Source organism: Sporobolomyces salmoneus, assembly GCF_050403485.1.
Source record: "Sporobolomyces salmoneus JCM6883 DNA, S_salmoneus_JCM6883_v1_ctg3, whole genome shotgun sequence".
Classification (NCBI taxonomy): Eukaryota; Fungi; Basidiomycota; class Microbotryomycetes; order Sporidiobolales; family Sporidiobolaceae; genus Sporobolomyces; species Sporobolomyces salmoneus.
In genome coordinates, this window is record NW_027481160.1 from 111,455 (window position 1) to 125,470 (window position 14,016).

General features: G+C 52.1%; 3 protein-coding genes across 3 annotated transcripts; all 3 read left to right on the forward strand.

Annotated features, from left to right (window-relative positions):
• Positions 1-372: 372 nt before the first annotated feature.
• On the forward strand, positions 373-5,081 carry JCM6883_002143 (uncharacterized protein; the record flags this gene model as incomplete). Its single annotated transcript, XM_076628826.1, has 5 exons — positions 373-1,584; positions 1,668-1,907; positions 1,970-2,572; positions 2,634-2,862; positions 2,920-5,081. The coding sequence occupies 5 exons, from the start codon at positions 373-375 to the stop codon at positions 5,079-5,081; spliced, it is 4,446 nt and encodes a 1,481-aa protein (XP_076491009.1).
• Positions 5,082-5,853: 772 nt separating this feature from the next.
• On the forward strand, positions 5,854-10,042 carry JCM6883_002144 (uncharacterized protein; the record flags this gene model as incomplete). The annotated part of the gene is made up of 10 exons (XM_076628827.1): positions 5,854-5,976; positions 6,048-7,371; positions 7,436-7,770; positions 7,842-8,690; positions 8,760-8,955; positions 9,027-9,143; positions 9,209-9,272; positions 9,351-9,486; positions 9,549-9,843; positions 9,906-10,042. The coding sequence occupies 10 exons, from the start codon at positions 5,854-5,856 to the stop codon at positions 10,040-10,042; spliced, it is 3,576 nt and encodes a 1,191-aa protein (XP_076491010.1).
• Positions 10,043-10,781: 739 nt separating this feature from the next.
• On the forward strand, positions 10,782-13,302 carry JCM6883_002145 (uncharacterized protein; the record flags this gene model as incomplete). The annotated part of the gene is made up of 6 exons (XM_076628828.1): positions 10,782-10,945; positions 11,224-11,632; positions 11,701-11,857; positions 11,931-11,992; positions 12,052-12,832; positions 12,902-13,302. 6 exons carry the CDS (start codon positions 10,782-10,784, stop codon positions 13,300-13,302), a joined length of 1,974 nt encoding a protein of 657 aa, XP_076491011.1.
• Positions 13,303-14,016: the final 714 nt, after the last annotated feature.

Here is a 14,016-nt window from a genome sequence, read left to right on the forward strand (position 1 = left end):
GAGAGACTGCAATTGTGAAAAGAAGGAAAGAGAGGGAGACTCGAGAGCGACCGAAAGCGATCGCAGATTTTGGATCGAATTTGTAGAATGCAGCTGTCCTAACTTCCAATTCAACCTCACTTTTCGCTATTCACACGCCCGCCTACTGCTACCACCTCGCCAGAGCTCTCACAAACATCACCCAGACGCGTCGATTAGAGACTAGAAGAGTTCGGTACGTTTCCCCCTCCTGAAACTCTCTCACTCCTTCTTCCCTTGGCTCGGAGGTACTCGCCGCGGGCCTCGTCTCACAAACACGAGGAGGAGGTCAGAGCTAACAACGTACGTCTGGTTCCTCCTTCAGCGCGTGAGAGCCGGCACCCTCTGGGGAAGATGGTCGTCGACACTTCGAAGGATCCTCCGGGACCACCTCTCCTACCCTCTACCGATCCACTTTCACCATTACTAGAACTAGAGGATCAGGAGGTGTTCCCGAAATCACAGGCGACAGGATCAGAAGCAGGGGAGGAGGATTCCCCTTCGATGGGACAGGTCAATTCAGTTCAGACTTCGGCTCAACTCGAACGACTTCAAGAACAACTGAGAGCGAGTGTAGCGCGATCAGAAGCCGGGAGTGTACGGTCGATCAGTATTCACGAGGATAACGACGAAGGGAACGACGGGGAGAAGGAAGAATATTTATCGATGAGTTCGAGAAGGGAACGATCGAGGTCGACTTCGAACGATTCACGGTTAAGATCACAGTCAGAAGGAGGAGTGAAAAGGAGGACGAGACCAGCTTCAGCTCTCCTACCCTCGACATCGAATTGGACCGATCAACTTTCGCAAATCGCATTTCCCGCTCGCAAATCGAATGAAGACGTCCGCCCTTGCTCCATCTCGACATCCTCCGTAGCGGGTCCTTCCTCTTCTATGTCGGCTTTCGACCTGAAAGTTTCGAATCCTCCTCGACGATCGGCTTCTTCTTCTCCTTCTTCGAAATTCGGACGACGAAGTGGGAAACCTTCACCTACTGCTTCCCTCCGACAATCTATGCGACTCCCTTTCCTACCTTCCATCCCCGCATCCCCTCTCCCTCCAATCCTGTCTCCAGGCGGAATGACCCGCTCAGCTTCTTCTCCTCCGGTCCTCCCAGCAATCGTTTCTACCGCTTCCTTCTCCCCTACCCTCGAGTTAACACCACCTACAGCCGGTCTGAGTCCCCTTCCGAGCGACGATTGGCCAACTTCAGACGCTTCGACCTCTTCCTCTCCTCCTCACTTTGCTCGAACTTCAACCTCAGCTTCCGCCCCTAATCTTTCACTCCTCGCCGCCGCTCCTATCGTATTTGACTCGCCAAAGCCAACAGCCTCGTCGTCGAATGTTACAGCAGAAGAGTCGGTGCCGATGGAACAATCAATTTCGGGCGAACTTCTTACTTTCGACCCTGAACTCCTGATTCCCGACTCGCCGGTCGTCGAGGTTTCGACAGTACGAGACAAGTCGGACGCACGAACGAAGCAAGACGAGAAACGCTACCATGCTCTGGTCGAATTGGTCGAAACAGAAACCGCTTACCTCGAACATTTGAGGGCTCTCGTCAAGGTTTGTTTCTTGTCGTTCTCCGGCTTGCGTTCAGTTTGCCGTATTCTGAGTCGGAACTGACGATAACTTGCCGTTCGATCCAGGTTTACTTTCAAACTCTCCCCTTTCTCACTCTTCTCTCCCTCTCGGAAGTCGAAGCGATCGTCCGGAACGCCGAAGCCCTCTTGGAGTTACACGAGCGAATCTTTGATCGGATCGAATTGGTCGAGCAAGAGTTGCGATGGCGAGACGAGGAAGAAGGAGAAGGAGAAGCTGCGACGTTCAAAAAGCAGTGGAAAGTTCGTAAAGCGGCTCAGAAGATTGCCAAAGTATTCGTCAACGAGGTGAGTCATCCCCGAGCCTCGCACCTCCTCACGAGTACTGACTTCGAACTCCTTCGCGTTAGCTTCCGAATTTTCACCTTTACAACGATTTCTGCGCTCGACATTCCGAAGCGATGGACATCACGCGACGACTTTCGAATCGACCCGAGTGGGAAGCCTACGAGCGACAGTGTGCTCTCCGAGTAGCTACTCAAGGCGACATGACCCCGCTCGCAAGTCGTACGAACTCCGCCTCTGCCTCTCCGTTCTTCTCGAGTATACCTCTGCCCCCTCTATCTACCTCCGTCCCTCTATCGTCTACCCCTTCAGAACAAACCGACTCTCCCGCCGATTCTCCCACGATGTCAACCTCCGCACTTCCCGTCTCCTCCTCCGTTCCTTCTTCTTCGGCACCTTCCCTCGCAAACCGCTCTCGATCAAAGTTGCGCTTCTCCGATTTTGCGATCGCCCCGATTCAGCGCATCATGCGATATCCGATGGTGTTTGGATCGCTCGCGAAGTATTGCGAAGAAGGGGAAGATTCGGTCGGAAGTGATGACGAGAACGAGGTCAAACTCGCTTACCAGGGTTTGAAGAAGGTTGCTGATGCTGTCGATGAGGCAAAGAGGGAACGAGAAGGAGAGATTCGAACGAGAATTGTTGCAAATCGAATGGAGTTTCAATCGGTGAGTTTCCGCTGCCTCACTTCTTTGACTTCTCCCGTTCTGACACAACTTGATCGTTCAGACTGTATCATCGGCATTTTGCGACATCCTCGGACCGACTCTTCTCGTTGGCGCTTTGCACGTTCTCCATCGCTCGGCAGTCATCGAACCGATTCGAGTCAAGTATTATGGTTGTTTCCTCTACAAGTCACATCTCATTCTCGCCAAGATCAAGAAACGAGCGAGTTACGAACCGAGAGAATGGTTGCCTTTACGTTTGTTCGAGATTACCTCGCTCGAGGAAGGTCAAGGTGAGTTCTTCCTCCTCGTATTCGCAACGAACCTGAACTCATCGCGTCGTCGAGCAGGTCTGCTGTCGCAAAGCATTCGACTCTCGTATCAAGATCACGTCCTCGAGCTTGGATCCCTCTGTTCCTCCGAGAAAGCGATTTGGCTCAATCGACTTAACAAAGCGCAAGTCGAGGCTCGGCGACAATGGGAAGCACAACCTCTCGACGATGCTGGACATCCGACTCTCTTCGACGACACCCTCATCTCGAGCGTTTCTCCTTCGGTTTCTTCGACAGCGCCGACAACACCCGTTCGCAAGAGTCATTCTCGCTCGACGAGTTCGGTTTCAGTCACCTCAGTTCTCGCCGCCGCCGCTGCATCCTCCTCCTCGAATAGCCCTTTCGTTCCTCAAGATGAACCCCTTCCTGCCCTTCCGACCGATTCTGCCCTCTTCAGCCACTCCCAACCCCTCCTCTCGACCACGAGCACTTCTTCATCGATTCCCTCGATCAGCAATCGACACCGATTCTCAACTACCGCTTCTTCTCTCCTCGGTCGTACTCCTTCTGCTCAGCGAGCCGCCGTCGACCTTCGACTCGCCGACGTCTTCTCGGAAGAATGTCTCGCCGCTCGCGCTCAAGCCGCTCGAGAAGCTATCGAACTAGATGAAGCTGGAAGAAGACTTCGGACGATCTCAGGACCAAAACGAAGTATGACGGCTGGACTGTCTGCTACGAGTAAGACGATGAGTGCAAGGGATCGTCGCAGGATGTCATCGTTCGAGTTGGAGATGGGACGAAACTCGATCGGAGATCTACGAACAGGAGGAGGAGGAGGAGCGATCGGGATGGATAGCTTCGCCGTTTCCCTACAAGGCGACGAATCGACTCCTCACGCAAGTCATCACGTCTCGACCCTGACGACTCCCGAGCGAAAATGGGCAAATGCGATCCGGAAAACGAAGAGCGCGGGAAGTCGAAGCAGACCGGCTTTGCCAGAGATCGATACGGCGTTGGCGGAAGCGATGAACCAGAAGCATAGGGCGACGGGAGAGAAACAAGCTCCTTTGACGGCGACGGGAGGATCGACTTCGGGAAGTTGGAGGTCGAAAGCGGAAAATTTGAGACGAGTCGCATCTCATTCTTCGCTCGACGGTGCTCGGCGACTACCGATCGTTACTACTCCGATCGCACCCTCGAAGAGCGAGTTGAGTCCACCGGTAGGAGGAGGAGGAGGAGGAGCGGTCGATGTCGAGCGCAACAACTCAGTCTCTTCAACGACTTCGTCGAACGGAACCGCCACCAATTCCTCGTCTTCTCATTCTCACGGTCTTCACCTGATTGAAACTCCTCCTTCGTCGATTCCGCCTTCTCCCGACCTCTGCGCACTCGAAATCGTCGATTCTCCTTTCGTGCCGAATCCGTCTTCCTCCTCCACCTCTTCCTCGCTCAAACCTTCTCTCTCGACCAAGTCGGCAAATTCTCGTTGGACCACTCACTCGCTTCAGGACGGAGTTTCGAGTGTGTTCAGAATGAAACGTCGTAAGAGTACCCTCGGTCTGACACCCTTCAACGTCGATTCCGATCACCACCAAGGACAGGGCGAAAGACCTGCACCACCTCCTCACGTCCGTAGTACGACTTCGACCTCGTCTCACTCGGGTTCTTCGCAACAATCAAATTCCGAATCATCTTCCGACACGGCGGGAGCGAAATTGAGTCGTCGAAGTTCGACCATCGGAGGTTACTTGTCGAAGCGGGTTCAATCAAGTCCGACCCTCACGGGATTCTTCCACTCTGCCCTCGGCTCGGCTTCTTCTCCTCATCTTCCCCTCACGCGAACCCTCACTTCAGCCCCTTCGAGTTCCGTCGCCCTCGTCTCTCCTGCGCACGAGATTAATTCAACCTCGACTTCTCCTTCTTCCGGATCTTCCTCGGCCTTTCACACTCCGACTTCTGTTCCTGGAACTCCTGAACAACCCAGTCCCGAACTCCACATCACGACGACGAACGAGTCAAAGTCACCAACTGTCACTGCGTTCCCAACTCAAGTGCAGACGACTCCTCGTAGCAGCAAGAAGCACGGAGCTCTCGCGAGTAAAGTCGGTCGAACCGTTTCTTCGACTTTCCAAAACATGGCTCGTTCCCGTTCATCTGAGGGAGGAGGAGGATCGACTGGTTCGTCCCCTGGGTCAATCAACAGTCGAAGGTTCCACTTCAGCATGACTCCTCTCTCGTAATCCCCGCAAGTCTTCGTCAAGAGTAGCAGGGAAGAAACTTGACTTCAATCCGACCTCTTCTCCAGCACTCTCCCATCCTCCACACTACAGACACTTCCTCCTCAGTAATCATTCACCTATATACTTACATACCCCCTCTGCCCTGCCCTGCCTCCACGAGTACACCCTTACTGTCACTCGATAGACACTGTTTTTTTCGTTCGCAACTTTCCCTTACCTTACCTACCTTTTACCCTCGTTTATAGCATTTACGTTCCTTACCACTTATATTCCCTACTCTCTTAACCATAGCTTGCTCGCCCCCTTAGTCGTTCGTCGTTCTCTTTGTACCATTTCGCTACTTTCGCAAGTTTTTTCTCATCAGTGCTTTTTTGTTCTCTGTATTCCTCTCTCTCTCTCTTCTGTGAATAAAAGGCTCGCTCTCTCGATCTCGTACAGTATTGAAGCTCATAGAACTATCGAGAGATTCGATTTGAAGCGGAACTCCACACCTTGCGAATTTGGATTCTTCAAAATGACCTGCCTCCTTCCCTTTCCCTCTCGCTTCCTCACTTTCACTCGAACCGGAAACTTTCACGCCCGACGCAGACGATCTGCTACACGCAAACCTATCCCGCAGGAAAACACAAACGAAGAGCTTTCGATTCTGACCAGCCCACCAAAACTCTCGATATCTCGATCATCTCTCTGAAACACAATCTCTCTCTCTCCACTTCGAGGAATCACGGCGACACAGATACCCAAGATCAAGCTGAGCTTCGTTTGAGTCCCGATGGACGTAGTTTGGGCGCTTCACGCCTTTGAAGCCGAGAACCCTGATGAACTTCCATTCGAGGCCGGTGAACGCATCGAAGTGTTGGAAAGGGATGATCAGTACGGCGATGGTTGGTATCAGGTATGTTCTCTACGTTCCTTCTCGCAGCCCTGAACGAAGGAGCTCATTCGATTTGGGCTCTCAACTCGCAGGGACGTAATCCTCGAGGAGAAGTCGGTCTCTTCCCCCAATCATACACTTCGAACGAACGACCCGAAGTTGGAACAGTAGGAGGAGGAATCGCGGAAGAATCAGAAGAAGATGCTCCCAACCCAAACAACAACGATTCGACGACAACAACAAACGAAACTCCTATCACCTCTCTACCACCTGCTCATCACTCTCGAGAGAAGCTCACTTCGCAAGACTCGGCAGATAGGTTGAACCCGAATTCGATGATTGGAGCGAGGAGCGGGAATCGAGTACCGAGCTTGGCGAGCAGTAGTCGACGAAACAGCACGATCTCAGTTGGAGACGACGAGGACGATTCGGCTTCGATCTTGCGAGAAAGTCAAGGGAGTGGACCGAATCATCGAGCTGCTTTGGCGCAGAAAGCGATGGAGAACGCGGAAGAAGCTGCGAGGGAAGAACAGGAAAGGGCGGAGCGAAGGAAAAAGGAGGACGAAGAGGCTTACGAACGGGTTAGGAACGCAGGCTTGATCGAGGGATTACAATTGAGCGACGAGAGTGACGATGAAGACGAAGTATTGACGGGAACTGGCGCTTTCCCTCTCGGCGCAAACGGACGACTTTCCAGGCAAGTTTCGAAAGAGCAAGAACCTCAACGCTTGTCTCCTCACAAATCCATCTCGAGAACTTCTTCAAACGCCTCGACGAACAACAAGAGGCGAGATCGTGCCGATACTCAACCTTCTGTCTACGCCGAATCAACCTACTCCCAATCTTCCAGCGTCCCTCCTCTCCCCGAAACTACAGTTCCTCCCCTCCCCGGACCTGCAGTCGCCGCATTCGATGCTTTGCTCGACTCTTCTTCGACCCCTCGAGACCTCACTCCAGTTCGCAGTCGAGAAGAAGATCTGATCCTAGCCCCTCCGTCACCTGGCGTCAATCCCGCTCAACTCGCTTTACCTGCCTCTCCTCTTCCCTCCGACTCTCTCTCTCAACCTCGAGATGAACCTTCCTCAGCTCTCGCCGGAACTGCGACTTTCTCGACTCCGAAACACGTTCCCACGCCTCTTCCCCTCTCGAATCACTCTGTCACCAACGGCACCGCCGCTGCTTCTCCTACGACCTCTCAAGCGAGCGGCCTCGATCAATCTCGCGCTTCTTCGAGACTTGGAACCGCTTTGACTGGAGAAACGAGTCCTGGACCGAGCAGCTTACGAGGAGGAACGATCAACGACAAAGAATCATTGCGAGATCTTCCGGCTGATCCTCTCTCTTGGAATGTCGATGACGTAGTCGAATGGGCGAGACAGAAAGGGTTCGACAATCTCACACTCAACAAATTCGCAGGTAAGCTCTGCGCTCTTTCAAGGCCTCCTGGAACGAGCAGCTGACTTTACGCTCGTATGGACAGAACATGAAATCTCTGGAGACGTTCTCCTCGAGATGGATGTCGCCATGCTCAAAGAGATCGATTTGGTCGCTTTCGGTCGTCGAGTTCACATTTACAACGCGATCAAAGAACTCAAATCTCGACGTTCCCTTCGAACTTCCACCACTTCAACCGGCAGTCTACTCTCTCCTCAGTCAGGCTACGTCCCCGATAGCCCAGGAACGGTTGGAAGTCCGACGACTTATCAAAGTCCCGAATCGAGGTGGGAGAACAACAGTCAACCGAACGAGAAATTGGCTGGACTCGGTCTCGACAGCGAATCGGCAGGTGGATCTTCTATACGAGCTCCTTCATCTGTAAGCATCTTCTTCTTGTCGGGACTGTTGAGTCGACGCTGATTCTCTTGCGTACTTTTCGCGCGATCTAGCTCGGACAACGATCTGTCAGCAATCTTCGATCGGCTCGTTCGGTTCCCGCCGAGATGGCAACGACGACCATCGTCCCCTCTGCTGAAAGAAAACGTTCGATCACTACCGATACTCAACTCGATGGTTTGAACGAAGCTCGACCGATCGCTGAAGAATCCGCTGACGGAGGAGAAACGACCGATGCGAGCCGACCTCGTTCGACCGCTAGTGGAGGAGGATCGAAGACGCCTTCACTCCTCACGAAACCGAAAATGAAGCGATCGAGCACTTCGAGGAGCGATGTCGGTAGCGCGACGACGGTCCCTTCGAGCCCGAATCCTGCGAACTCTGCTTCGAGAATGAAACCGAGTAAGAGTGATCGAGGTTCAACTTTCCTCGGAAGCGTCGGAGCCGTTGGAGGATTGATGGGTCGTAACCGAAAACCTCCTCCAAGAGTTCCTTCAGCTCTCCTCCTCGATTCCGATGGCAAATCTGGCTCGATGCCTCGATCTCGTTCGACCCTTCAAGACCGTGCGAAACGTTCGACTCGACTCTTCGGCGCATTCAGTCCAAACAGCGGATCGGAAAGGTCGGCCGGAATCGAATCGATCAAGTCGAAACCTTCGATGTCTACTTTGAGCTCTGGACGAGACGCTCCGACTTCGATGAGTGTCAAGGTCGTCGATCCTGCTGGGAAAGAAATGATTCAGGAGAAGGTTGAAGCGATTCGAGATGGAAATTTGATGGACAAACTTGGGAGACCCGACAATTCGGGGTGGATGAGGAAGAAGGGAGAGAAATACAATACTTGGAAACAGAGGTTCTTCGTACTCAAGGGAACTTATCTCTACTACCTCAAATCGGAACAAGTGAGTTCTCTCTCTCTCTCTACTCCTTCGACTCTCGAGACGCTGATACTCAATCGCTCTCTCGTGTAGGAACAACGAGCGAAAGGAGTCATCAACCTCACTGGATATCGAGTCATCAGCGATCCCGACATTCACGCTGGAGAATACGGATTCAAGATTGTTCACGATACTGAACGTACTCACTACTTCTCGGCTGCGGAACAAATCACGATCAGAGCTTGGATGAAAGAAATCATGAAAGCCACGATTCTTCGAGATTACAGCGGTACGTTCCTCCTTCCTCAGCTTTCCTTTTTCGCGAGCTGAGCGGTGTTGATTGGATCGTGCGTTTTCCAGCTCCTGTCGTTTCTTCCTGTGATATCGAAGTCCTTCCTCTCGACGTTGCGCAAACGATGAACCCTCGACCTAGACCACCTTCACCAACAATGCGTTCGAAGATTCAGAAAGAACGCTGTCAGTTTCGAAGGCTCGGATGTTTCTTCCGTTCCCGCGAAGCTGACGATTTTATCAACTCACAGACGCCGGAACGAACCCCAATACTTTGACTGAGAAGGATGCCGCGATCTTGATGGATTTCGCTCCGTTCGTTTTCTTCTCGAATTCTCTCCATTGATCAACAGAGAGGATCGGGTAGACTGACGAACTTACCTTAACGTACAGAGGCTCGCCTTTGATGAGTGGTGACGCGCTTTGGAAGGCTGCCGATGGAAGTCCTCAGAAAGCTGGAGATCGTCGCTCAATCGTCAAGAGCACGAAAACGAGCGCCCTCTCGCAACTTCAAAGTGAACCTGATACCGTACGCTCAGTCTTCTCTATCAGTCTCGCATCCCCTTTGCTGATCGGTCTCTCGAGCATCAGGCTCCCGTCGCGAAAGAAATTCCTGGTCTAGCTCCTCCCGCGAGCATCTTGACCTCGACGACCGACGCCTCGACCATGAACGCTGAAATTCTCGCTTGGGCAAACTCCAACCTTCCCGCGACTTGTCCCCTCGCCACCGACATTTCCAACTCGTTCCGTTCTGGAAAATTGATCACTCGATTACTCGAAAATCTCACTTCGAAACAGAGTGGAATCTCGGATTCTGAGTTTGGTCGATTTGACGAAAAGAAAGGTCCCAACTTTGATGTCGAATACTTGGATACGATTTTCTCGGGTGAGTCGGTTCACATTCTCTTTCGCTCTCCATGTGCTGATAGCCGTTCGCCTCGATGGCAGTCTTCGATTACATGACCCCTCTAGTCTCGACTGACGAGATCTCCATGGAGGATATGATTACGGGAGATGAAACTCGACTCAGAATGCTCCTCGAACGAACAAAAGAACGTTACCCCGTTCCGACTACGATCGCTTAATCTTCCTCTCCTCTCTCCCTCGCATTCCCAACTACATCCACTTGTACAGTTATTCTTTTCGTCTTCTTCTTACCAGCTGTTCAGTTTCGTTCTCCTTCGATCTTTCTCTCTCAAATCTGTTCCTTACACTTCTTTACAAAGTTTCTCTTCGTTCTTCTCGTTTTGAATAGTACAACTACTCTCCCATCTCTCTTTCCCTGTTTTCCTTCTCGCTTAATTACACATAATCGACGTTTCACTGCAAACTGTACATGCTGACCTGACTTTCTGACCCGTTTCGCATCAAGCGAGTGGCAAAAGAACGAAACCTCTAGGTCGTCTCTAAGGGCGCCTACGCGGTTCACAGGATGGTTTCGCTGCGTTCAGAGACGGCTTTGTTTGTTGCTCGCTCTCTGGGGGCACCGCACGAAACTCGGCAGTCATAACTAGGTTGTTGCGAAATATAGAAAAACTGAAAACTTGCCGACTGTCGTCGAGCTATTTCGGGTTTGTTGACGCGTCTGATGCTGTTTCGAACGTACTTTTAGACAGACGAACGAGTCGCGAAAAGACGATTGAACAGTCAAGATTAGGCGTCGGAAATGCCGAGAGAAACGATCGAAGAAACGAGACGGGAAGACGAGCGAAGCATGTTTTGAAGTTGAATTCTCCCCCTTCCCGAATTCCAATTTCCACGACCACCACTCATCTCTTTCCCTCACACTCCTTTTCATTCCAACACACTCTCCATTCGAACAAGATGGGAGGATCACCTTCACCACGCCTTCGACGTCGTTCGACTCCCCCAAATCACGTTCCCTCTTCCCTCACTCGACTCGCTTCCCTCGCCCTCGCCGCTGCGACACTAGGACGAGCAGCACCTGCAGATAACACGATCGAAGTAGTAGGAGACTCTGGTGTTAGGTAAGTCGTTGCTTTCGATTGTTCATTTCTCTCGGCCCCCTTCGAATCGAACCACGCTCCTCTTCAACATCTCCTCCCGTTCGTGATTGCCGCACCCGACGCGTCTCTGTCTCTCCTCGATATCATTCGGGTTGTACTGGCCACTCGATCGAGAGATCGTTGGAATGACAATGAGGTGGAATTATTGGAAATTAGTTCAATAAGAGGGACCACTCAATCAATCCTGTCAGACCCCGTCATCGAACTCGAACTGACATTTGCGAACTTTCTCTGCGTAGTGCCCAACAACTATTCCTCGGCCAATCGAACAAAGTTTACATTGTCGACAAAACTGAACGAAACCCAGTTTCGATCAACGGGCACCCAGCCTGGGCAACCGAATACGATGTCGATACCAACACGTTCCGTACGATGGATATCGTCACGAATTCGTTCTGTGCGGGAGGAAACGTACTCGGAAACGGAACTTGGATCAATATCGGTGGAAATCAAGCGATCGGTTACGGTGGACTGAACGCGGACCCTCTCACGGGGCCGTACAAGGACGGAGATGGTGGGAAAGCGACGAGGAGGTTGGATGTCTGTGACGACGAGACGTGCGATTGGACCGACGATGGTTCGAATTACATGACGACTCGTCGTTGGTATCCGACTCTGGAAACTCTCGAAGATGGTTCAATGATTGTCGTACGTCTCTATCCCACACACTCCATTTCACTGTCCTGAAGCTGAGTGTCGCGTTTTCATGCGTGCAGATCGGTGGGTGCGATTGGGGAGGATACGTCAACGATAAAGGTCAAAACAACCCGACTTATGAATTCTACCCTTCTCGAGGAGGTCCCGTCGGTCTCAACATTCTCGCGACGACGCTACCGGCAAACTTGTTCCCTCTTACTTGGCTGCTTCCTTCCGGTGAGCTACTCTCGGTTCGGACTCAGAAATCCGGAATCTCCGCAAACTGACTTTTTCTCGCCTTTTCTCTCAGGTAACATCTTCATCCAAACCAACTTGGGTACCGAAATCTTTGACTACAAGAACAACGTCGAAGTGAGCCCTCTTGCTGCGATTTCATCCTTGAATTGAAAACTGACCTCTTATGTGTTCAGTACCCTCTCGCCGATATTCCTCACGCCGTTCGAACCTACCCTGGGTCTGGAGCGACTGCGATGATGCCTCTCACCCCTGCCAACAACTGGACTGCGACGATCATGTTCTGCGGAGGAACCGACTTGCAACCGGATCAATGGGTCCTCAACTGGAACATTGCCGGTTACCCTGCAGATGCAACCTGCGTGTCGATGACTCCCGACGTCTCGACTGACTGGAAGGATGAGGAATCTCTGCCCGAAGGGCGAGTGATGGGGAACTGGATTTATCTCCCTGATGGACGACTCGTTCTCTTGAACGGTATTGGAAAAGGAACTGCAGGGTATGGAAACACTTCGTGGGCGATCGGTCAATCATTCGGTGATGACCCCATTCACACAATTCGTTACTACGACCCTAACGAACCTGCTGGTTCCCGATTCTCTTCCGCCATCGCGAATTCGACCGTCGACCGCATGTACCACTCTGCGGCTACCCTCCTCCCCGATGGATCCATCTTCTCTTCCGGATCGAACCCGAACGCCGATTACGTCCCTGAAGGAGCGCCTGGATACAAGTACTTCACCGAATACCGAGTCGAACGATTCTACCCCGATTACTACACTTCTGCTCGTCCCAACCCTAGTGGGATGCCCAAGACTCTCACTTACGGAGGCGATTTCTTTGACATCTCCCTTACCGCAAGCGATGTCGGAAAGGTCTCGAACCTCGACAATACTCGAGTTACTCTCATCCGTCCTGGGTTCTCAACTCATGCCATGAACATGGGTCAAAGGTTCAGTGCGTCAAATCATCTCTTTGAACTTTTCTCCGCGAAGTGAGAAGAGCCCTGACGATATCTTATTGTAGTTCAACTAAATTCAACGTTCACCGCCAACTCTGACGGATCCGCCGTTCTCCACGTCTCCCAACTCCCTCCGAACCCTGCCATCCTCGTTCCCGGCCCCGTCCTCATGTTCGTCGTCGTAAACGGAATCCCCTCGAACGGAACTTGGGTCATGGCTGGAAACGGTCAACTCGGCGATCAACCTATTCTCGCGACCGCTGAACTCCCCGCTTCGACTGGAGGTGACGGAGGAGAGTGGAACTCGGGTAACTTGGCTCAAACTCCTACAAACTCGGCATCCAACACGAAACAAACTGGGAAGTCAAACTCGAACAAGGACAACTCGGCAATCGCTGGATCGACCCCTTCGACCGTTCTAGCCCTCCTCGTTGCCATCGTTGGAGCTAGTTTCACTCTCTTCTAGATCGAGTGACCCCTCTCATTTCTTCCTACTTGTATCTCTCTATCTTTCATTTTCGTTTTTCTTCCATCTCATCCCATTCACACTCTCGTTCGTTCTCGAGTCGCACTAAACTCTCGCTTTTCTCTTCATCATTCACGTCGTTCTTTCCTCTCCTCTTTTTTCTCTCAAATAGACACTTTACTCTTCACGACCCTTCATCTCTACCTACGATGCCAAACTTACATACCCTTCATCTATCTACCCAATTTCCTTTCGAAATCGAAATCGTTACTTCATCCCACTCAGTCGAGCGAGTGCCCGGAACCGAGAGACGCTCTTTCCGACGGGGCAGGGGTAGCCAAGTCTTCTTTCGGACTGCGCTGAGTCCGCTGCATTCGGTACAAGCGACTCGCGAGGTACCAACTGGATGAGAGCACGAGGAGAGAACTAATCGAGACGACTCGCACGGATCTTTCTGTCACTCTCCAGTCCGTCTCGCGGCGCGTGCTGTCCTTCTGCGTACTTCGACTGCTCGCATACCTTGTCGGTTCACGTCTATCGTTGTGCACCGCCTCCCAGACGAGAAACCTTGCGGTTCGCGTTTCTCCGTATCGAAGACCCAACGCCTTTTCGGGTCTTCGTTGTGAGCAAACTCCCGCTCGGGACTTCACCAGCCAAACAACGTTTCTCGACGCTCCATCCTCTCTCAACTCTCTCCCTTCACCATCCCTCAAC